Source organism: Mastomys coucha, unplaced genomic scaffold (assembly GCF_008632895.1).
Source record: "Mastomys coucha isolate ucsf_1 unplaced genomic scaffold, UCSF_Mcou_1 pScaffold18, whole genome shotgun sequence".
Taxonomy (NCBI): domain Eukaryota; kingdom Metazoa; phylum Chordata; class Mammalia; order Rodentia; family Muridae; genus Mastomys; species Mastomys coucha.
In genome coordinates, this window is record NW_022196900.1 from 72,988,426 (window position 1) to 73,011,739 (window position 23,314).

The 23,314-nt window shown below is 41.0% G+C and overlaps 1 protein-coding gene and 1 pseudogene across 1 annotated transcript in view; one reads left to right on the forward strand and one right to left on the reverse strand.

Annotated features, from left to right (window-relative positions):
* The window catches only part of LOC116095749 (cytochrome P450 4A14-like), a 48,670-nt gene that overhangs the window by 1,744 nt on the left and 23,612 nt on the right, over positions 1-23,314 (forward strand). The window contains exons 2-4 of the mRNA XM_031377012.1: positions 17,811-17,952; positions 18,564-18,608; positions 19,037-19,164. Coding sequence (XP_031232872.1) covers positions 17,811-17,952; positions 18,564-18,608; positions 19,037-19,164 — 315 coding nt within the window. The remainder of the gene's footprint in view (positions 1-17,810; positions 17,953-18,563; positions 18,609-19,036; positions 19,165-23,314) is intronic.
* LOC116096437 lies at positions 20,601-21,181 on the reverse strand (annotated as a pseudogene).

Sequence of the window (23,314 nt, forward strand, 5' to 3'; positions counted from 1 at the left end):
GGAAGTCTGTATCCAGAAATTGTGCCTACAGTTCATTTCTTGGTGCAGCAGAACTGTCAACTCTCAGCTTAGCTACAATGGAGGTAAAATCCTTTGGTCATTGAAGTACAGTCTTATTACAATGAAATCCAATGTCTAAAAATTGTTCTTATTTTGGGCTTGTACCACAGTAAGAGCCAAGATTTTTAAACTCTACTAAATATAAAACAAACAAACAAAAAGACTTTATATATTTATGTTCATTTAAAAAAATACTAGTAGTGATGTATTATTTTGAAATATACAGTTAATATGCTTGGGGTTATTTAAAATTTACATTGAGAGAAATGTATTTCCAGTATTGCTATAGACAAGCATCTATATAACAATGTTAAATTGATTGTTGCTTTATATAAAAAAACTATTTTTGTACTTATTTTTATTGTTACAATATTTTATAAATTTTAAGGAATGTGACAAAAAAGATATTACAGGTATTGAAGGGGGGTCTCTGGGAGGAGTTGAGGTACAAAAGGGAAACAAGAATGTGATTTAATTCTATTTACTTAAAATATGTTTTTAAATGTTAACAAATTCAGATAAACTGAAATCATGTAACTTTTGTCATCATAATGCAATAAAAGTTAAAACAAAAACAAAAACAAAACAAAACAAAAAAAGAAAATATCTAATAAATAAATAAAAATTCTTAAGAAAGAAAGAAAAAAACTTTCTTCCTAAGAGGAGGAACGGTTGTGGCTTCTAAGGGAATAGGAACTCCACAGGAAGAGCAATAGGGTCAACTAACCTGGACCTCTGGGCCTCTCAGAGACTGAACCACCAACCAAAGAACATTCGTGGGCTGGACCTACGTCTCTGCACATACGTAGCAGATATGTAGCTTGGTCTTCATTTGGGTCTGGAACAGCTGGAGCAGGGGCTATACCAAAAGCTATTGCCTATATATGGAATATGTTCTTATAGCTGGGCTGCCTTGTCTGACCTCAGTGAGAGAGGATGCACTTAGTTTGCCAGGGTGGGGGATACCCAGGGACCCCCACCCACTCAGGAGAAGGGGATAGGGTAAGGATTGTGGGAGTGACTGGGAAGGGGAAGTGAGAAGGATTTAAAGTGAACAAGTAATATATATATACATATATACTATATATATATATTACTTGTATATATATATATTACACCATATACATATATATATTATATATTCCTTGTATATATATATTACACCATGTATATATATATGTATACATATATATATATATATAATATACACTAGCATTTCTTCCTAAAATTTTAATCAAATCAAGATTTCTATAAAATAATTAATTCATCTAAATAGCATTAGTTCATGAAAGTTCATCTATATGTGGATCTGCAGGAAATAGGGTGGGCTGATGCCTAGGAATCATTAGACTATGTGATAGTGACAGGAAAGGCAGATCAGTAGTAAGAAGCAATCCTGAGACAAAATCTCTGAAGGCCTTGCAATTCAGACTTTATCCATCAAAGACATGTAAAGTGGCGGGCCATCTCCAGAAAACTTACTTATTTGCCTTTAGCCTTTCCTAGATGGCTCTGATAGTCCTTACAAGCTCAGGAAGTAAGGCGCATACCGCCTCCACTGGTGATGATTTGAATCCAAGCCACTGCCCCTGGTGGTCTGCAAGTTCTCTTCTTACTTTCCTCATATGCTATAGTAAGTTTCTCTCGCTCTCTCTTCCTCTCTCTCTCTCTCTCTCTCTCTCTCTCTCTCTCTCTCTCTCTCTCTCTCACACACACACACACACACACACACACACACACACACACACTCATTCACACACAAAAATAAATAAATAAATAAATAAATAAATAAATAAATAAATAAATGTTTTTTTTTTTAAAGTCAGAGGAACGGAGACAATTTATATAGCAGGATCAAACCACACTGAAGACCAAAGTGCCAACCCCATGGACCTGAGTTCACAGTGATGTCTTAGCCCAACCTGCCACTGAAGGCCATGTCTGGGACTGTAGTCCTGACATAATTGAGGTCTGTGTCAATGTCCTTGGCCCAAGTTAGCGCCAAAGACCATGTAGAAGTCCATGGTCTGGGCTGCTACCTGAGACCATGTGGATGTCTGAGGGCCATGCTGCCATTGGGAACATACTGATTTGAGTGTCCTGAGCTGTCATCTGAGGCCATGGGGACATTGGGCCCATGACACCAGAAGCTGTGTCTAGGTCTGTAGTCATATCACAGCCAGGGTTTGTGTTAAGGTCTAAGACCCATGTTACCACAGAAGGCTATGAGAATGTCCTTGGTCTAGGCTGCTGCCTGAGTAATGTTAATGTCCAAGCACTGTGTTGAGTTGTCCCTGCCCCTCATCTGGGCAGCATGGGAGAGCTGGCTCTAGCAGTGTGGGTATGGGAGAGCTGGCCTTGATGGAGTGAGTGTGAGAGAGCTGGCCCTGTCCCTTACCAGTTGCAGCACTTGGGAGAGCCTGGTCAGTAGAGTTGACACTCATGGCATTGGTGACCTAGGCACAGGAGAACTGACATGATGAACAACTCACCTTCCACCCAGGCCCAGATCCACAGCTCTGAGCTGGCCCACCCCAACATCCACCCCATCTATGAACTGCTGGAACATGTGAAGGGGCTGGTCCTGTAGATCTAAAGTTGTAGGATCTCTACAACACAGGACAACAACAGGATATTTGAGAGGAGTCCTGGTAAGCATCCAGTATTGATAGAATTGCAGAAATGATAGGCCTCAAACCAGATCAATGACTCGCTGCAATGAATATTTGCAAGTAAAGCTGTTTGAACAAGGGGGTATACTGCGGGACACACCATGACACACTGCAGCTACCATGATGAGATGTTTTGTTTTCTTTTGGGGGGAGTTTACAAGAGTAGAGGAAGGAGGAAGGATATGAGGCAATGGGGAGATGAGTGGGATTGCTATGCACAAAGAATCAATAAAAAGTTAAAAGGGTAAAAAACCAAACCAAAATTAACCAAACCAAACCAAAACAAAACAAAAACCCACACTGAGTTTATTGTCCAAGGGAAAGAAAATGTTCTTTCCTTATCCCAGTGGATATGGTATGTTCCACTTTTACATTTTCAGTAATATGTACAGGAGATGTGATACCACCAAACAAAATGACTATCTGTGTCTAGATGGCTTAGGCAACAGCAGCTTCAGTGGCCAAGGATATACTTTCTGGTATGTTACTCAATCAGAATCTGTCCTTGGTCTAGGGTTTCTGTATGGACATAAGATACCTATGCAGTGAAATGCATACCTGGTCCATTTTTCACAGCCAAACTGGATATCACCTTCCATCTGACTCTGAATTTTTAAGATTTATTTGTATTATTTTTAATTACATAGGTATATAAGTTTGCATGTGCATACTCATGAGTGCAGATCCTATGGAAACCAGAAACATCAGATTCCCCAGGAGCTGTAGTTACAAGGGGTTGTGAGCCTCTTAATGTGAGTGCTGGGAACTGAAGTTGGGTCTTCTGGAAGAGCAGTAAGCACTCTTAGAGATTAGACCATCTCTCTAGCACCTGCTTTGATTTTTTTCCCAGCACATGTTTTGCAAATGCTTGCCCAATGAAAAATAAATGGGTGTTGCTCTCAGAAGTCATGTTCTGCCAGTTTATGAGATTCTCTTCCCTCAGATTATGTCCTCCCTGTCTGTTTAGCTTAACTCAACTGTCAAAACAACAAAAGTGGCCCTCATCTCCTCCCTCCCTGCAAAACAAACTTCAGTGTTTTTTTTTTTTTAGTTAACAAAATATAAGTTTCATAATAACTTAAGTCAAAGCAATGACTAGCTGGGAAAACCTGTTTAACTAGAGAATGTAAGTTTGTGAGAAAACAGTATCACTTTTCAAGTGCCTCTTTTAAGCCTATTATAAGTGTGTTTTATGAAGTGAGGAACCCCATAGGAATATGGGGACACCCAGAAGTGAGCAGAGACTTAAGAGCCCAGGACTTCTAGGACAAGTGAAGTGCTCAATGTCCTTCTACCACAGAACAAATGGGAGTAGGACATCAGTGACTCTTTGGAGATTTTCCAATGTGCCAGTTTGATAACCCTGGCCACCATCATAATGTGTGCCTTCAGCTACCAGGACAATGTTCACTTGAACAGATCAGTGACTTACATTAAGTGGGTGAGGAAACTTGAGTGTTCATCTCTATAAAGCATTTGCTTTGATGCTGTAAAAATTGAGCAAATCGGGACACCTCATAAAATACCAAGGAGCAAGGAATGTCCATTAAGCCTAAAGACAGAGCTTCAGAAGAGTTTACTGAGCAAACATCAGTCCCCAGGAGATGTCCTAATTGTGGGGAGTAATGCCCGGTTCCAGGAAATGTCCCTGGGAGGGTGGATCTCCCCTACCCCTCCTACGTGCAATCCGTATCTCCCCCTCACCTGGGGCATAAAGGTCAATGAGAACAAAAGACAATGGGCTCCACCAATGAGAGATAACCAACTCATGCTGTAAACCTATGTACTGAAAGGTATAAAAAGTGTGTGTGCTTTTGTTCCTGGTCGTCCCCTTTGCTCTGAATGCAGGACAAACCCAGTATACTGGCTATAATAAACCTCATGCAATTTACAGCGATCTCCCTCCTATTTCTTCTCGAGTGGGGGACCTATGCAGGAATCTAACAATGCCAACACCAACTTAAGCTCTAATTCCAGACCAGACCCAACCTTGCTTAAGGTAGACAGCCCTGATTCCTAGCACAGGTGGAAGCCTAGATGTTTGTGCCATTTTCTCATAATCTGGGGGTGGTGGTGGTCATTGGGCTGTAATCCAGAACTGATGTCTGCTTTGGTGTTGTATGTCTCTAGCATGCAAGGAATCTCCACCAAGAATCCACACTGTCTGTAAATAAGACCATTTCTTCCCCAGTTTTTTTGTAAATCTTCTACCTCAGAAGTTCCCAGACCTATATCCAGGTGGTTGGGATCCTGAATAATCTATGGAATGCCTTTCTCCAGAGTGACATACAGGATGCCTGCTGATGGCCACAGAACCAATCATGCCTTCCTGGTCACCCATAAAGGTTCAGATTTTGTTTCCACTGTCTGTTTCCACTCCTTTAAAGAAAAAGTCAAAATGCTCTGGTCTTCTGGTCTCGTCTGCTACCAATGTCTTTGACAAATTAAGTGATCAAGTTGAAAAAGATTCAACTACAGGATATGTGTGGGGTGTTGTCCCTGGAGAAGATCAAGATAAGACACTTAATTCCCAGGACACCCTTCTGCTCGCCAGAGTGAGAGTATGCGGGAGAGGCTTGAGACTGGCTTTCTTTTCTGATTACCCTCCATGCCTAAATGTTCATTCTTAAACTTTATTTATTTATTTTATGTGGTTGTGAGCCTTCATGTGGTTGCTGGGAATTGAATTTTTAGGACCTCTACTCTCTCTGGTCAACCCCTCTCACTCTGTCTGCCTCACTCACTTGTCGGCCCTGCTCGCTCAGTCCCTGCTTGCTCTGGCCCAAAGATTTATTTATTATTATACATAAGGACACTGTAACTGACTTCAGACACACCAGAAGAGGGCGTCAGATCTCATTATGGATGGTTGTGAGCCACCATGTGGTTGCTGGGATTTGTACTCAGGACCCTTCGGAAGAGCAGTCAGTGCTCTTACCCGCTGAGCCATCTCGCCAGCCCCCTAAGTATTCATTCTGATGCTTTGAAATGTTGCAATGAGAATGACAGGAAACTGGACATCAATGCGCATCTTCATCTCCACCCCCCCCCCACACCTGCACTTTCTCAAGATAGGATTATTGACTGAACATTGTTATTAACATTCTATTTATAGTTTTTCCATTTGTCTAAATTGACAGATGAGGTAAGATTCATACTTTTCACCATATCGTGCAAATTCAGGCCAAAAAAAAGGCATTAGAAATGGGATCAGTAAACCTCCTCTGAGGGAACCCATTATTTTTTATTTGAAGCATAACATTTGTAAAGTCCTGATAGGCACACTTTATATTTACCCAAAGGTTTAGAAACAAACAACTTCAAAGAGCTGCTGGGGAATACAAATTTGAATACAAATTGCCACAAACTTGTTCTGTATTACCAACAACAAGGATAGTGAGAATTTTTATCATGTAAATTCCTTAAACACTGAATCTACTTCAATGAACCAAGTTTTAAGGCAATTCTTCATTCCTTCTTTTTTAAAAAAAATTGTGGGATATTTTATTTACATTTCAAATGTTATCCCCTTTCCCAGTTCTCCCACCCCGAACCCCCTATCCCATCCCCCTCACCTCTGTTTCTGTTACAATGTTCCCCCACCCACCCACCCCCCACCCCCACCTCACCTCCTTCACACACCCTACACTGGGACATCCAGCCTTCCCATAACCAAGGGTCTCTCCTCCCATTGATGCCAGATAAGGCCATCCTTGGCTACATATGCAGCTGGAGCCATGGATCCCTCCATGTGTACTCCTTGGTTGGCAGTTTAGTCCCTGGGAGCTAGAGGGGAAGGATCTGGTTGGTTGATATTATTGTTCTTCCTATGGAGTTGCAAACCCCTTCAGCTCCTTCAGCGCTTTCTCTAACTCCTCCATTGGGGAGCCCATGCTCAGTCCAATGGTTGGCTGCGAGCATCCACCTCTCTATTTGTCAGGCTCTGGCAGAGCATCTCAGGAGACAGCTATATCAGGCTTCTGTCAGCAAGCACTTCTTGGAATCCACAATAGTGTCTGCATTTGGTGACAGTATATGGGATGGATCCCCAGGTAGAGCAGTCTTTGGATGGCCTTTCCTTCAGTCTCTGCTCCACACTTTGTCTCTGTATTCCTCCTGTAGTACTTTGTTACCCCTTCTAAGAAGGACCAAAGCACCCACCCTTTAGTCTTCCTTCTTATTGAGCTTCATGTGGTCTGTGAATTGTATCCTGGTTATTTGGAGCTTGTGGGCTAGTGTCCACTTATCAGTGAGGGTATATCATGTGTGTTCTTTTGAGATTGTGTTACTTCACTCAGGATGATATTTTCTAGTTCCATCCATTTGCCTAAGAATTTCATGAGTTCATTGTTTTTAATAGCTGGGTAGCACTCCATTGTGTAGATGTACCACATTCTCTATATTCACTCCTCTGTTGAAGGACATCTGGGTTGTTTCCAGTTTCTGGCTATTATAACTAAGGCTGCTATGAACATAGTGGAAGATGTGTCCTTATTACATGTTGGAGCATCTTCTGGGTGTATGCCCAGGACTGGTATAGCTGGGTCCTCTGGTAGTACTATGTCCAATTTGCTGAGAAACTGCCAGACTGATGTCCAGAGTGGTTGTGCCAACTTTTAATCCCACCAACAATGGAGGAGTGTTCCTCTTTCTCCATATCCTCACCAGCATCTGCTGTCACCTGAGTTTTTGATCTTAGCCATTCAAACTGGTGTGAGGTGGAATCTCAGGGTTGTTTTGGTTTGCATTTCCCTGATGACTAAGAATGTTGAAGATTTCTTTATGTGCTTCTTGGCCATTTGGTATTCCTCAGTTGAAAATTCTTTGTTTAGCTCTGTACCCCATTTTTAATAGGGTTATTTGGTTCTCTGGGGTCTAACTCCTGACCTCAAGCTGTATTACAGGGCAATAGTGATAAAAAAAAACTGCATAGTATTGGTACAGAGACAGGCAAGTAGATCAATGGAATAGAATTGAAGACCCAGAAGTGAACTTATACACCTATGGTCACTTGATCTTTGACAAAGGAGCTAAAACCATCCAGTGGAAAAAAGACAGAATTTTCAACAAATGGTGCTGGTTCAACTGGAGTTCAGCATATAGAAAAATGCAAATTGACCCATTTTTATCTCCTTGTACAAAGCTCAAGTCCAAGTGGACCAAGGACCTCCACATAAAGCCAGATACACTGAAACTCATAGAGGAGAAAGTGGGGGAAGAGCCTTGAACACATGGGCACAGGGGAAATTTTCCTGAACAGAACACCAATGGCTCATGCTCTGAGATCAAGAATCAACAAATGGGACTCATAAAATTACAAATCTTCTGTAAGGCAAAGGACACTGTCAATAGGACAAAACAGCAACCAACAGATTGGGAAAAGGTCTTTAGCAATTCTTCAATTCTAAACCAGTTCCTAGATTTGGTCCACCCGAGGGTTGAGTACTTTCTTCTAGGCAGTAACTTTGAATAAGGTTGCTGAAACCAGAGAATAGTGAGGTGCAAGTAAATCTGCTTTGTGGCAGGACCAACAGGTATTTTCAGTATGTTCCAATATAGTTTGTTTTGTAACTTAATTCAGATATGAAGAATTAAAGGTCTTGTTTCTGTGCCAAGTCCTGTGGTAAAAGGTAAAACATAGAGATCTATCTTCCAGTAGTTCAATGACAAAAACAGAAAGGTATTGTAAGAATCAAGAACCTGCACTTGGACAGACAATATCTTTCCTTCATTCTTTCACTCCTTCATTTACTGAATGGTTTGTGAAATGTTCCAGTTCCTGGCACTGTCCTGGGCCTGAACTATAGCATGTTCTTGAAGAAAACACTGATGGTGTCCTGGGTGCACAGGATATAAAGGGACAGCAAGTGGTAGAATGAGGCCTACCTACTCATTGGCCTGATACTTTAGAGGTTCAGGAAGGGGGAGGGGGAAGGCATTCTCTGTGATATCAACATGAGCTGAGGTACCAAGTAGAGCTGGGTTAGTAAAAGGTGAGTGCAAGAATCAATAGAGGCCATGGATGCTGCTGCAGCACCTGGACACTATCAAGCACGTAGAAGGTTAGTGTAGAGGAAAATGGCCAGGGAAAGCAGAAGAGTCCAGAATAACAAACTGATGATGACACACAGGACATCTTCTTAGTAGACTTAAAAAGTTCTTGGTGCTTGTTGGATAAGAGGTGAGGGGTAGAGCCTGAGGACTGACTGAGTGGGAAACCAATGGGGCATCATCCTGAGGATTGCTAACCTGATGCCTTCTTCAGGAGCTTCTCCATTGACACCTGACTTCCCTCTGATGATTATAAAAATAAAAAAAGATGAAATAAAAATAAAAAATTTTCCTAGTGGATTGTGATCCCTAGGAACATGGCCTACTACTCTTCCATACTGGGAAGTCAGGAGCTCATAGTGGGAGAAGTAAGCTAACTAAACACCAAGTCATAAAATGATAGGTGTTATATTTTTGAGATTGGTATTAGAGTCAACATCAGCAGGAAGATAAAAGGAAGCCTTGCCAAAATATGGGATTATGTAAATCAAGGTCAAAGGTCAAATAGGTGTGACATGTAAGGAATGCATCCTGGGTGAGTCCATCTCAGAGCCTCAAATCTTCAGCTCTGAGCTGGGTTCCAGGTCCAGTCTCTGCTGAAATCTACACATTGCTTGAGACCATTTCTCCCTCTGTTTCCTCTTTTTAGTCCAGGAAATGCAATGGAAAATCAATTTATCATGAATGAGATGAAGGTGGTAATAACTTTGACCTTGCTCTGCTTTGAGCTGCTTCTAGCTCCCACCAGAGCCTCTGTCTCTATATCATGATTTCTGTTGAAGTTCAAGAATGGATCTATTTGTGTCTCAGAAAGCTCCAATACTAAAGAGGGCAAGTACCATACAGGCTCCAAGTACCTGCTGCTTGCCATTCTGTCTTCCCATCATTTGCTCCCACGCCTTGCCAGTCTGTCCTCATCCTTGATTTGGTATGCTCACTGGTCCTTCTTGCTACCAGCCTTCTGTGTATTCTCCCATATCTCTTCCTTCTAGACTCCCCACTTGCTTGTCTTTCCTGCTATCTCCTACATGCTTGTGTGTCAATGTCCTCCTCACTCTGACCACCTCTCTCCCCACCACCTGCCTGCCCTGCTCCCTTGTCTTTCCCTCTCTGTTGTTATATGGCTGTTTGCTATCATGAACTAACTCAGTTTTCATGGAGTAAACAACAGATACTTAGTCTTCCATATTTGCAGGTCAGATGTCTACATTATCTTTCCCTGAATAAAAAGTAAATTTTTCTTCAGGAGTTCTCAGGGTAAATTACTTTCTCCCATCTCTTAGCTTCTAGAGCTTTGTGCTCAAGGCAAAGTAGATTAGGCCACCAAGAATCATCTCTTGTAACTGAAGTCAACTAATTATAGTCATTATTCACAGCAGAACTACACTAGTTTTTAATTGAATGGCTGGGTAATTTATCACAGTCATGGTGAACTTAAGAGCCAAACATGACATTTCACACCTATTAACTTGATATGATTCATCCCTTTGAAACTACTTAATCTGCAAACAGATTTTGTGGATACCCAACTACCCCGAGGTTATTTTTGACCATCAGAAATACGACACACTTCTTCCAACTGTGGTATATAACACTAAAAATACACTAACTTTATCCCAAAATAGTGTAAAATTCATGGCACAGTCCCTCTTCTCCATAGTGTTCTGTATCTTTCATATTGTGATATGAGAGAAGTTAACATATCTTAATTTATATGCAAATGATGTTGGATGGAAGAACAAATGTTAGCATACATGACCATATTTTCAAGAACGTGAAATGACCGGCCATTACATACCTCCGTTTCTTTCTACTGGCCACAAGCTTACAGTAATATTTAGAACCACTGACTTTCACTATCTGATCCATGCTTTGGTTTTAGAAGGTTCCTTGGTAGGCTGTCTTGTCTACGCATAGCGGAGTAACTCCAACCTTCATCCTCTGAAGTTCTGGGATGCTCAAAGTCCTGCTTGAGTTGGGCCGCTGTCTTTTTCAACTTTCTTTAGAGAAAAGGTGTGTTAAGGAATAGAAGACGCTCAACGATGATTCTGTGTTCCAGACCTTCTTTCCCTTCCTTCCTTGGCAAGGACTCTACCAAGGTCATCCTGAAAATCAGGATCAATTATCAAACAGTGTAGTAGTTCTCTTTGGCTCGAGAGCACAAGCATCCCCAATGCCAGGTACTGGTCTTAACTTCAAGGTCAATAAAATAGTGGTTGGGTTTGAGTGGAATTTTTTCTCCCATTTGATCCTTTAGGCCATTTGACAACATGATTATTGGACAGGGAGAAATTTTATCTTTTGTTCAGCCACTAAGGGTAGGAGTGAACATGTGTCATTCTTATTTCTACCCCTTGATTTCTGGACCCAGCATGCCTGGTTGTGGGAAAAATAGTGGCATGCTTGACATTGATTTTTTTATTTTTCATACAATATATTTTGATTATATTAATTTCTAAGTACACAATGGCTCCAAAGAACATTGCCCTCCTGCTAGTACTATATATCAAAAACTGTTCAAAAGTTATTTCTCTGGTTCTGAGACTCACAGCTGAGAAAGATATACTCCATAATCAGCAAAGGAGAAAAGACCAGCAGACATCAAAGGATTGATATTGGCAGTCATAGTCATCGGATCTTTCCCTACATAGAAGAAGATTAATTTGAAATCAGTCCAAGTTCAAGATTCATTACTTCCCAGTCAGTTTTCCCGATTTAATAGAGGACACCCGTGAGTTCAGGAGATGAATTGGTATTATAATTCAGACATAGGGGACAGGTGTTCTTGTCTCAGCACAGCACAGAAGGCAACAGTTAGCTTGCTGTGGTGAGAGAACTGGGTTCTGATGGTGCCAAGTGGCATTGGTTTCTCTTGTTCATGTTCTTGTGCTTTCCTTTTGCCATCTGGTTATCTCTGGTCTTAACTGGCCTTGCTATCTCTGACTGGAGCCTGCCCCTCCTGTGAGCCTATGAGTCTGATTGTGACTGGCAGGGGATGATGGTGGCTGGAGCACAGGATCTGCCCCTGGGTGCAGTTGTGGCCTGGAAACTTATTTTAGGTTTTATACCCAAAGCTAAAGATCAGAGCCATTAGCACCAAATAAGAGAGAACATACTGGCTGGGTGTAGCAGTGCCCCCTTTGATCTCAGAGAGAACAATACTGGCTGGGTAAAGTGGTGCCCACCTTTGATCCAAGCCCTGAAGAGGCAGAGTCAGAAGGATCTCTGTGAGTTCGAGGCCAACCTGGTCTACAGAGTGAGTTCTAGGACACTCAGGGCTACACAGTGAGACCCAGTCTCAAACATACAAACAAACAACAATACCCCCCCCACACACACACCAAATAGTGCTCTTTCATTTTATTATGTAACTAATTATTTTCTTTAAATATGTTCATTTTAGCAGAATGGAAATAGGCAACCTTTGGGAGGTAGATGGGAGTGGGACCCTCTAGAATGTACCAGAGACCTGGGAGATGAGAGACTCTCAGGACTCAAATGAAGGGACCTTGGATGAAGTGCTCTACAGTGGGGAGGGGGGACTTGTAGAGTCCACCTCCAGGGGAGGGAGAGGACATCAAGCAGAGGGATGGGGTTGCCATCCCACAGTCAAAAGCTCTGACCCAGAATTGATCCTGTCTGAAGGAACTGCAGGGACAAAAATGGAGAAGAGCCTGAGAGAAAGGAGGCCCAGTGACAGGCCCAAATTGGAATCCAGCTCAAGTGGAGGCCCAGGGCCCTGATGAGGTTACTGGTGCTGTGATGTGCTTACAGACAGGAGCCTAGCATGGCTGCCTTCTGAGAGGTCCAACAAGCAGCTGAAAGAGTCAGATATAGATATTTACAACTAATTACAGAAGCCGGGGACCCCTGTGGTTGAATTGGGGAAAAGCTAGAAGAAGCTGAAAGGAGGGTGGCCCCATGGGAAGACCAGCAGCCTCAACTGACCTGGACTCCTGAGATCTCTCAGACGCTGAATCACCAACCAGGCAATATACACCAGCTGATATGAGGCCCCTGAAATAGATACAGTGGAGGATTGCTGGGTCTGGGTTCAGTCAGAGAAGGTACACCTAACTCTCAAGAGATTTGAGGCCTCCAGGACTTGAGTGGAGAGGCCTGGTGGGATGGGGATGGGGTGGGGACATCCTCTTGTAGACGGTGTGTGTGTGGAGGAGGAGGTATGGGATGGGGAGCAGTCAGGAGCAGACCGGGAAGGGGATGAAGTCTGGACTGTAAAAAAGGATTAAAGAATAAAAATAAATAAATTTATTAAAAATGTCAATTTTATTCATGTTATCTGCCTATACTTGTACAATATATCTTACTTTGTGGTTTAGGAGAAAAGTCAGTATGTTTAGTGATTTCAAAATGCAGAAATATTAATGTGCATAGATTTTTTTCTTTGAAAAGGCACCTAAGCTTTTTTTATTTATTTATTTTGCCTGGTTGGTGATTCAGTGTCTTGAGAAATCTTGGGAGTCCAGGTCAGTTGAGACTGCTGGTCTTCCCATGGGGCCACCCTCCTCCTCAGCTTCTTCTAGCTTTTCCCCAATTCAACTACAGGGGTTCCCAGCTTCTATCATTGGTTGGGTGTAAATATCTGCATTTTTTTTACATTAAGCTGTCAAATTAAATTTCTCCTAGGCATTTCTGTTAATGCTATTAATAATTTTACAGGTACATAATTACATTAAGTTCTCTGTCTATGTAGTTTCTACCAGGGACTTGTTCATTTTGGAATAACAAAAATCAAGATGTAACTAAAAATTTTAAAATAAAAGGTTTATCTGCGATATTTGACTTTTGGAGAGACATGAATGTATATGAGTAATATAAAATTACACTGGGATCTAATTCAACTTTTCCAAACTCAAAAATCAATAACACACTGATGTGATCTACCTAAAGGAAAAAACTCTCAATTGCTGCCCTGGGAACAGGCTAACCCTACCTTTGCCTTTGGCAAATAAAATAAATCAGGAAACACATTTATTTCCTTTTAAACTGTAGTACCTTAAACTGAACTCAGACACGTTCAGCCTTAAACTTTATACATTTCATTTCCGTCATTCTCCAAATTAGTCAGTATTTATTAGTCATCATAGAAGCCACAGACCTGCATACCAGTCTACAGAATACAGAAGGACATATGATGATAGTTACAATTTTAATAATATGTAAGTTCATAGTCTATACACAATTCTACACTCCACTTTAACTTTTTTATTTTATGTGTATGAATATTTTGACTGCATGTGTGTCTGTTCCAGAAAAGAGTGTCGAATCACTTAGAACTGAAGTTACAGATGGAAATGAGCTGCGTGTGGGTACTAGGAATCAAACTCAGGTCCTCTGGAAGAGTAGCCAGTGCCCTTAACCACTGAGCCATCTCTCCATCCCCTACACTCTGTTTTTAAATTATTTTGTTGTAAGGTTTCCTAAAGTCCTCCAGAATTCTCCATGAACATTGGGTTCACTGACTGCACGTATACAGCCACAAGTCTTGCCATATATCTTCTCATAGAAGCTTTTCTGGATAGTAAGAGAACAACTTTTGTGCCAATGTCTAGAGTATATAATGTGCCATGTCTTCTTGCCATTTGAAACACTGAAAAAGTATAACTGCCATATGATCCTGTTATAATCAGAGCTGCTATATGGACCAATTGCTCAGCCTAGTCCTTGCTTTTTCCACATTGATGGTTAACATTAATTCCTTTTTTTTTTTTTTTGACCCAGAGTGCCTGGCTGAAAATCTTATTATCTGAATCATCCTGTTTTCTACTTCAGATTGAGATGTTTAATTTTTTAGGTTGTTTTGTAGGATAGTTAGGAGAGAAAACAAGTTCTGATGGTTACTTTAAACAAAATATGCTCTGCTCATGTACACCATTATGAGAATGAGTTTGAAAAACTCAAGATGAAAAATTCTCTCAGAATTGGGTGCATTGAGTGAATTCAAATCTGCACAGCTGCATGTGTTGTGACCAAGTTTAGAATTCAGAAAAAGAGAAGACAACTGTCAGGCATAAGGCAATGAAGAGTGTGTGTTAGGAGACAGTATTTGGGAAGGTGACAGAGCAGCAAGCGGCAGCCTCGGGAGAGATGGCTTTGGTAGAAGTCTTCCTGAAGTGTCTTTTGCTTTTGAGTTTTCCTGGTTGACTTAGAAAATTATGTTAACAGTCCACCATATGTTTTAGTTTTTCCCTTCTATGGTAGACATTTGTGGTGGTTTAAATGATAAATGTCCTCCATAGGCTCAGATTTTTTGAAAAAGTGGTTTGTGCTTGGTGGTGTGGTTTGGGGAAAATGCATCACTCATAATGGGATTTGAGAATTCAGAACTTGACCCCACTTTCTCTGTCTCTGTCTCTGTCTCTGTCTGTCTCTCTGTCTCTGTCTCTCTGTCTCTCTGTCTCTCTGTCTCTCTGTCTCTCTGTCTCTCTGTCTCTCTCTCTCTCTCTCTCTCTCTCTCTCTCTAGTTGAAGATAATGAATTCTCAGTTTCTTGCTCCATCTACCACGCTTCCCTGCTATGATAGGCATGAATCTTTCTGGAACCATAAGTGCAAATAAATTTTCTTTCTCTAAGTTGTCTTGGTCACTACATTTTATCATAGCAGCAGAAAATAACTAACACAATATTTCATTTCTCCAACACAACCTTAGTAAATTTTATTGTACCAATACTTTTTTCCACCATTGATCATAAGACTGTCAGTTCAATAAATATTTGTGGAATTTGTTTAGCAGTGGAGAAAAAATGTACAGCGTATCTTATTAGGTATCTAGAAAGGGATTAAGACTGTGTTACAAAAGAAGACACTGAGCTCAGGGAAGTAAAGTTGAATATGTAGTGAAGCTGACCTTGGTTTTAAGCTTCCTGAATGCAAGTTCAATGCACCTTTCATCAGCACAATCACTGTAAGTCATGACTGGATGGTGAATGCAACAAGACCAGGGGAGTACGTCAAAGGGTCCTGGTATAGACAGCTTGGTCATCCTGTAGGAAATCCTACCACGTGCTTTCAATGAGTCTTTCCAACCTAGACCCTCAATTTACCTATTTGTTGTTATTTTCCATCCCTAAAATCTTAGAAATAGTATAAAATCCACTTCTAACGAACTTTTAATAAGCTAAACCATGAACTCCTTGAAGCCATCTTCTACCCACTCTTTTTGTAGCTCTTTCGCAAATATTTGTGAGCTGTGTGGATAAAGTGACACTTAACACTGTCACCTGATATGTCTTTCATTTCATTGCTTCCCAAAGGAAGTTGTTCGGGTTCATTAGCCCTAGTCTTGAAATCAAGCTCTGCTCACACCCATCTCCCTCCCACAAGTAGGTGGGGCAATCTTCCTGGGGTTTGCAGACAGGAGGGTGTTCAGTGAAAGTGAAGGACAGTTGGTGATTTAGAAGCTGTTGTATCATGAGTGGCTCTGCTCTGAGCTCCACCAGATTCCCAGGAAGCATCTATGAGTTCCTCCAAGTAGCCTCTGTGCTAAGCCTGCTCCTGCTGCTCTTCAAGACAGCCCAGTTCTACCTGCACAGGCAATGGCTACTCAGAGCTACTCAGCAGTTCCCATGCCCACCTTCTCACTGGTTCTTTGGGCACAAGGTAGGAAGAAAAGAGATGGGTGGGTGGGAAAGCAGGGAGGATGAAGATCTCAGAGAATAAGCATCAAATTTACAAAATAGAGCTTGTTATAAAACAAGCACAGGTTCTTATGGGATAGCTGGCTCAGGATGGGATGCATTTCAGGCTGGACTCACTCCAGCAACAGGGGCTCACAGATCAAAAGAGCCTGGTCTTGCTATTGGCAACTCTGCTACTCATTTATGCAGATCTGTCCTCTGTTCTAAGTGCCCCAGACTTGGGAGCTTGTGGTTGGTCCTACCCTAACCTTTTTCTTTCCAGGCTGAGCATCACCTGCAGCTCGTCTCTTCTAATTAAGCTGAGCTTCTCAGTAGTTCCCTGTCCCTATTTCTCTGTTATCTTTTCCCCCTGGCAGAGAGCTTGTCTGAGAACATGGATACAAGTTTGGTAGACTCTGTCCTGTGTATGGTAACAACAGGCAGGAATTACAGGAGCTGCCTGGTGTTCTAAAGCGACTCACTTTACTATTGAGTAAAGAGACTGATCTATATGTTTACTTAAGACTGAAAAAAGCTGCCTCGGTAAATTATTTATAGGTTGAAATCCTGAGGGTCAAAAAAGTGGTTTTTCAGATGTGAGGGTCCATTGCTAGAGATGTACTGTTATTCAAAGTCCGCTTATTTATGGTTCCTCCTCCTGCATACCCTGTAGTGTATGCTCCATGTTGCTAAGAGCACTGTATACCTCAGTGCCCAACCAAGATCCTAACACAATTGTACAGTCTCCAGAAATGAGAGAAAAAAGGCAGCCTAGGGGCTGGGTAGGGCTTAAACTGTCACCTCTGAGGGGATGGAGACAGAACTAGGGCAAAGGCTGCAGGGAGAAGCATATGACAAGGGTTGCATATTGACCATATTTAAGAGGAGATAAGAGTGTGTGGAATTTGAGCCAGGGCTGAGGTTCTGGGGCCAGATTCTGGGTAATACAGCTTCACCTGACAGGACCACAGCATCTGGTTCATATCAGTTCCTAGAAGAGAGCAAAGGTCTGGATGACACCATAGATAGGCCATCAAGCTCTGCTTTAGTCCTAGGTTCTGTTAAACCATCTTCACCATATCCCTGTGGTTGTTCTGCTCTTTATTTAGAACCAATAACTAAAACAAAAGATTTTTCAAATTTTACTCTGGAGGTTTTGTTTGTTTGGATTTTGAGTTTTTCTTTGTTTGTTTGTTTTATTTTGTTACATGACAATATCTTGCAAGGTAGCCCAGACTGGCCTTGAACTCACTATATAGCCTATGTTGGCCTTGTACCAGCAGAGATCTTTGAGCTTCAGCCTCCCAAGTGTTGTGTTAGGATTACAAACATAAGCCACCACATGTGGCATGAAGTATTGTCAGTGATTCATTTTTCTACTGATATCAGATCCCAAAGGACCAGGAGCTTCAAGATATTCTAACTCGGATAAAGAATTTCCCAAGTGCTTGTCCACATTGGCTCTGGGGGAGCAAAGTGCGCATCCAAGTGTATGACCCTGACTACATGAAGCTGATTCTGGGAAGATCAGGTGAGAGTGAAATTCCATTACCCACCATTGTGGATCTTCTATTCTGGGTTTATGCCAGGGTCCATGAAGTTACAGGAAGAAGTGGTGGTTCAGTTACTAGTGCCAAAACAGTACCTATCCTTTTTTCCTAGCATATGCTCAGCAATATTTACTTAATACTTGTTTGTACTCAGAACTATAACATTAAAAGAGTAGTATGTGCTCATTTCATTTACCCATTTTGAACTAAATAGGGGCGGTCAGTTATAAATAAGAGTAAATTTCATATGTATAGTGATTTGGATTTGAATCTTCTAATCGTTTCTGTTCTGAATCATGGATAACCAAGCCACTGCAGTAAAACCAACTACAAGGCTTTTATTCTTTGGAGTGGAGAACATAATAATCTATATTGGTTGCTAATTTACCATTCTAATCCTGGGGATGACTAGCTTCTGGTGCAGGGAGGTTGTATCCCTAAGCCAAACTATCAAGGTGGATAGAGGGGATGAAAGATGGTGGGAGATAGTTTGAGGCAAACCACCAAGGAGCAGTGATCAAGATCTCGTGTATCTGATCTTATCTGCAGTCATCTGTTTCTAATCAATGCCTTACTTTTTTTTTTTTTTCAGATCCAAAAGCTCATAGTTCCTATAGATTTCTAGCTCCCTGGATTGGTATGTACAGCCATATAAGTGTCAATTGTGGTCACTCTCCACTTAAATTTGTCAAGAATGTTATTTTGACTCATTGAGCAATGGGAGATAGGCCATTATCTTCAAGATGTAATGTTGCATTTAACCTAGTTTCTCTTCTAACCAGACATTAACCTTCTCCGTGTGTTTCTGTATCTCCTATTTACAAACATTCTCAGCCTGACATGTACATCCTTCCCTCACTGTTTTGAATCTGTATCCTGGAGCTGTCATGATCACATCATATGTACCAGGCAACTGGGGAAAATGTACTGAAAATTACTAGCATTTTTCCAACCTTATTTTTCTTCCTGTTCCTCCAAGATCTCCAATGTTTGCCTCTCCAAACTGCTTCCAGTCTTCTAATCCCATTGTTCATACACTTATTTCACACAACCATCTCTGTACAGGGTATGGTTTGCTTCTGCTGAATGGACAAACATGGTTCCAGCACCGACGAATGTTGACCCCAGCTTTCCACTATGATACTCTGAAGCCCTATGTGGAAATCATGGCAGACTCTGTTCGTGTAATGCTGGTGAGTCTTATGCGTGTGTGTGTGTGTGTGTGTGTGTGTGTGTGTGTCCCCACTCACAATACAAACTCAGGTTCTATGCTTTACAATAAAAACCATCCAACACAGTCACATGGAATAACAATTCACAATGTGAAATAGATTCCTCAAAAGTCAATGCCACAGAGAAGACCAAGTATGGGGAGGGAGGGAAAGGGGTAAGGGTATAGGGGAGGAGAGGAGAGGAGAGGAGAGGAGAGGAGAGGAGAGAAGAGAAGAGAAGAGAAGAGAAGAGAAGAGAAGAGAAGAGAAGAGAAGAGAAGAGAAGAGGAAGGAAGAAAAGAGAAGAGAGAAGGAAAGAGAAGTCATAGTGGGTACATAGCCACATCTAACAGCATGCTTGATGGATGGTGAGTCCTGCCAGACAAAAATGTTAGCTGTCCCTCCTCCTGGTATGTCCTGGGTATGGCTTCAGTGACCAGGGCTACTCCCCAAAATGTCACTCTGTCCTGGGGCCCAGAGCTTCTACATAGGATTGAAACACACACAGTAAAATGCACACCAGAGCCACATTCTCACAGCCAGATGTGATGTATCACCATACCTCTTATGATTCTAATTTCTGACTTTATAGTGCTCATTAAACTTGATGAATGAGAAAGAGTTAAAGACAAAAATTATTCCCATTAGAAACACATGGGCAGGCCCATGGGCTTTCTTTTCCTTGACTAAATAGTCATATATTCTCATATTTGAGTTTCCATTAGTTCTTTCAAGTTTCATTCATCTACCAGAAATATGAAGTTCTTTCATTGTCATCTTATCAACTAAAAAGTTATACCTGATTTACAAAATTCAAAGTGAAGATATGTTTAACTTTATTTTTTCCCCTGAGAAATGGGTATGAGATATTTATTCTAAAAGATGTCTATATTAGTCACTTCTGCTGTTGATGTGATTTTAGACCTGAGAAGAGGTGCCAAAGGGAGGATGGGTTTATTTTGGCTCATAGTTCTGAGGAATGCTGTCCATTGAGGTGGAGAAAGCATGAGCAGTTGTTTCAACCAGGGAGAGAGAACAAGGAAGACCAACACTTCCTTGACTTTCTCCTTTTCCCTTTCTATTTAGCTTAGAACCCTGGCCCATGGAGTTGTTGTGTTCCCATTCACAGAAGTTCTTACTCCCTAAGTTGATTCTACTAATGGCTACACAAAGGCACTCAAAGGTGTGCCTCAGTCTTTTCTCTTCTTTTCTCTTCTTTCTTTGTTTGGGGGGAAGCCTAAATTGTATTTATTTATTATTTTATTTTTATTATTTAAAGCAATGATTATTTGTTTTAGCATCTGAGGAATTTATTCAGCATAGCTGCAGAGGCATTGTCTTCATGCTACCACACACACAGACACAAACACAGATATAGCACAATATCCATATTTAGCCCAAGAACATTCCTTTGAGGATCATTTATATATATTAATATGCCATAGCAGCACATTATTTAAATAATGGATATATATATATATCCATTAAACCAATATATATATATTTTTATATATTGTTTTTTGAGACAGGGTTTCTCTGTGTAGCCCTGGCTGTCCTGGAACTCACTCTGTAGACCAGGCTGGCTTTGAACTCAGAAATCCATCTGCCTCGGCCTCCCAAGTGCTGGGATTAAAGGCATGCACCACCACTGCCATTGATATTTTCAATTCTAATTCCTTTGTTGACTTTCTCAAAATGTTCTGCAGATATCTTCAGGACTCCAATACATAAAGCATGTTTCTTTCCTTTTGTCATGTTTGCAACAATAGTATCTTCTGCAGCAAGGTGAAGCTTAGACTCAGAAGTCTACACTGGAAACATATTTGCTCCACTAAGTACAAGTTTAATAGCTCTTTTATTAATCTGCTGATGTCATAAGATAAAAGAATATATATAAAGTCATTGTAAGGTTGGATAAAAAGTCCCTTCTCTTTGTCTGAAAGAATAGTAATTATCCATTTACTGTAAGGGTTTCTGTGTTTTCATAGGTTTTGAACATGAACTAAGATGAAGGGGGAAATGACAGGAGAGGGCCTGGAACATGAAGGAAACTGAATTAGGAAGAGTCCAGCACAAGGAAAGCCAGCATTAACAGTTGGAGTTGTATTGTTCTTAAAGCAATTCTTAAATTTAAGTATGTTTTAATCACATTCTTCCCCTCCTCCAAGTCCTTTCATTACCTCTCCCCCTCCCTACCCACTCAACTTCAAGTTATTTCTCAAACTCAAACAAAAACCTGTTATAACATCAAACACCCAAACCAAGAAAACAAAATACCCTCCCAAACCTCATCAAACTGTAACCAAGTAAAAGCACACACACACACACACACACACACACACACACACACACCATGGAGCCTGTTATATGTTGGTCAGATACTCCTAAACAAAAGACCTACCATAGAGTAGTTGATATACTCATTGTCACTCGATTGGAGAAAACTCTTTTCCTTCTCCTAGTAGGCATAAATGACATTTGTTAACCTTTACTCTAGTGTCTAGGATTTCATTCATTCATTCATTCATTCATTCATTCATTCATTTTTAAAAAATATAACAGAATAAAATAAGGTAAAATAAAACAAAAACAATCACATGGAATGTGGACAAAACAAACCAACAGAAGAGAAAGGCCCCAAGAGAAGGCACAAGATCTATTTGTTCCATTTAGTCACTTACTCTATACCTACCCTCTGTACTTCTATGGATTGTAGATTGGTTATCATTGACTTTACAACTAATACACACACATAAGAAAATGCATGTCTGTCTTCCTGGTAGTTCCATCCATTTGCCTGAAAACTTCATGATGTCATTATTTTAATGGCTGAGTAATACTTCATTGTGTAAATGTACATTTTCTTTATCCATTCTTCTGTTGAAGGACATCTAGATTGTTTCCAATTTCTGGCTATTATGAATAGAGCAGCAATAATCATGATTGAGCAAGTGTCTCTGGTAGGATGAAGAATTCTTTGTGTATATGCCCAAGAGTGGAATAGCCAGATCTTGAGGTAGATCAATTCCTACCTTCCTAAGGAACTATCAGACTGCTTTCTATAGTGGCTGTACAAGTTTGTACTCCCACCAGCAATGGATGACGGTTCCCCTTATTCCATATCCTTACCAGCATGGCTTGACACCTGTTTTCTTGGTCTAAACCATTTTCTTTCTTTTTTTTTTTATTAGATATTTTCTTTATTTACATTTCAAATGTTATCCCCTTTCCTGGTTTCCCCTCTGAAAATCCCCTATCCACATCCCCTCTTCCCCTGCTCACCAACCCAGCCACTTCTGCTTCCCTGTCCTGGCATTCCCCTGTACTGGGGCATCGAGCCTTCTCAGGACAGAGGGCCTCTCCTCTCATTGATGTCTAACAAGGCCATCCTCTACTCCATATGCAGCTGGAGCCATGGGTCCCTCCATGTTTACTCTTTGGTTGGTGGTTTAGTCCCTGGGAGCTCTGCGGGTACTGGTTGGTTCATGTTGTTGTTCCTCCTATGGGGCTGCAAGCTCCTTCAGCTCCTTTGGTCCTTTCTCTAGCTCCTCCATTGGGGACCTTGTGCTCAGTCCAATGATTGGCTGAGAGCATCCACCTCTGTATTTGTCAGGCACTGGTAGAGCCTCTCAGGAAACAGCTATATCAGGATTAAAGTCTCTCACTATCAGTGTGGTAGTATCAATATGTGATTTAAGCTGTAGCAATTTTTTCTTATACATGTGAGTGCTCTTGTGTTTTGGGCATAGATGTTAAGAATTATAATGTTATCTTGGTAGATTTTTCCTTTGATGAGTACTTTGTATCTTTCCCTAGCTCTTCTAATTACTTTTTGTTTGACACTTACTTGTCAGATATAAAAATGGCCACACCAGCTTGTTTCTTAGGCACATTGGCTTGGAATAACTTTTTTCCCAGTCATTTAGCCTGGGGTGATGTTAATATTTGTTTCTTGGATACAGCAAAAGTATGGATCCTGTTTCCACATCCACTCTCTTAGTCTTTTTTATTGGAGAATTCCAATAGTTGATGTTGAGAAATATCAATGACCAATGATATTTAATTGTTGTCATTTTGTTGTTGTTGCTATTGGTGGTGGTAGTGGTGTGTGTGTGTGTGTGTGTGTGTGTGT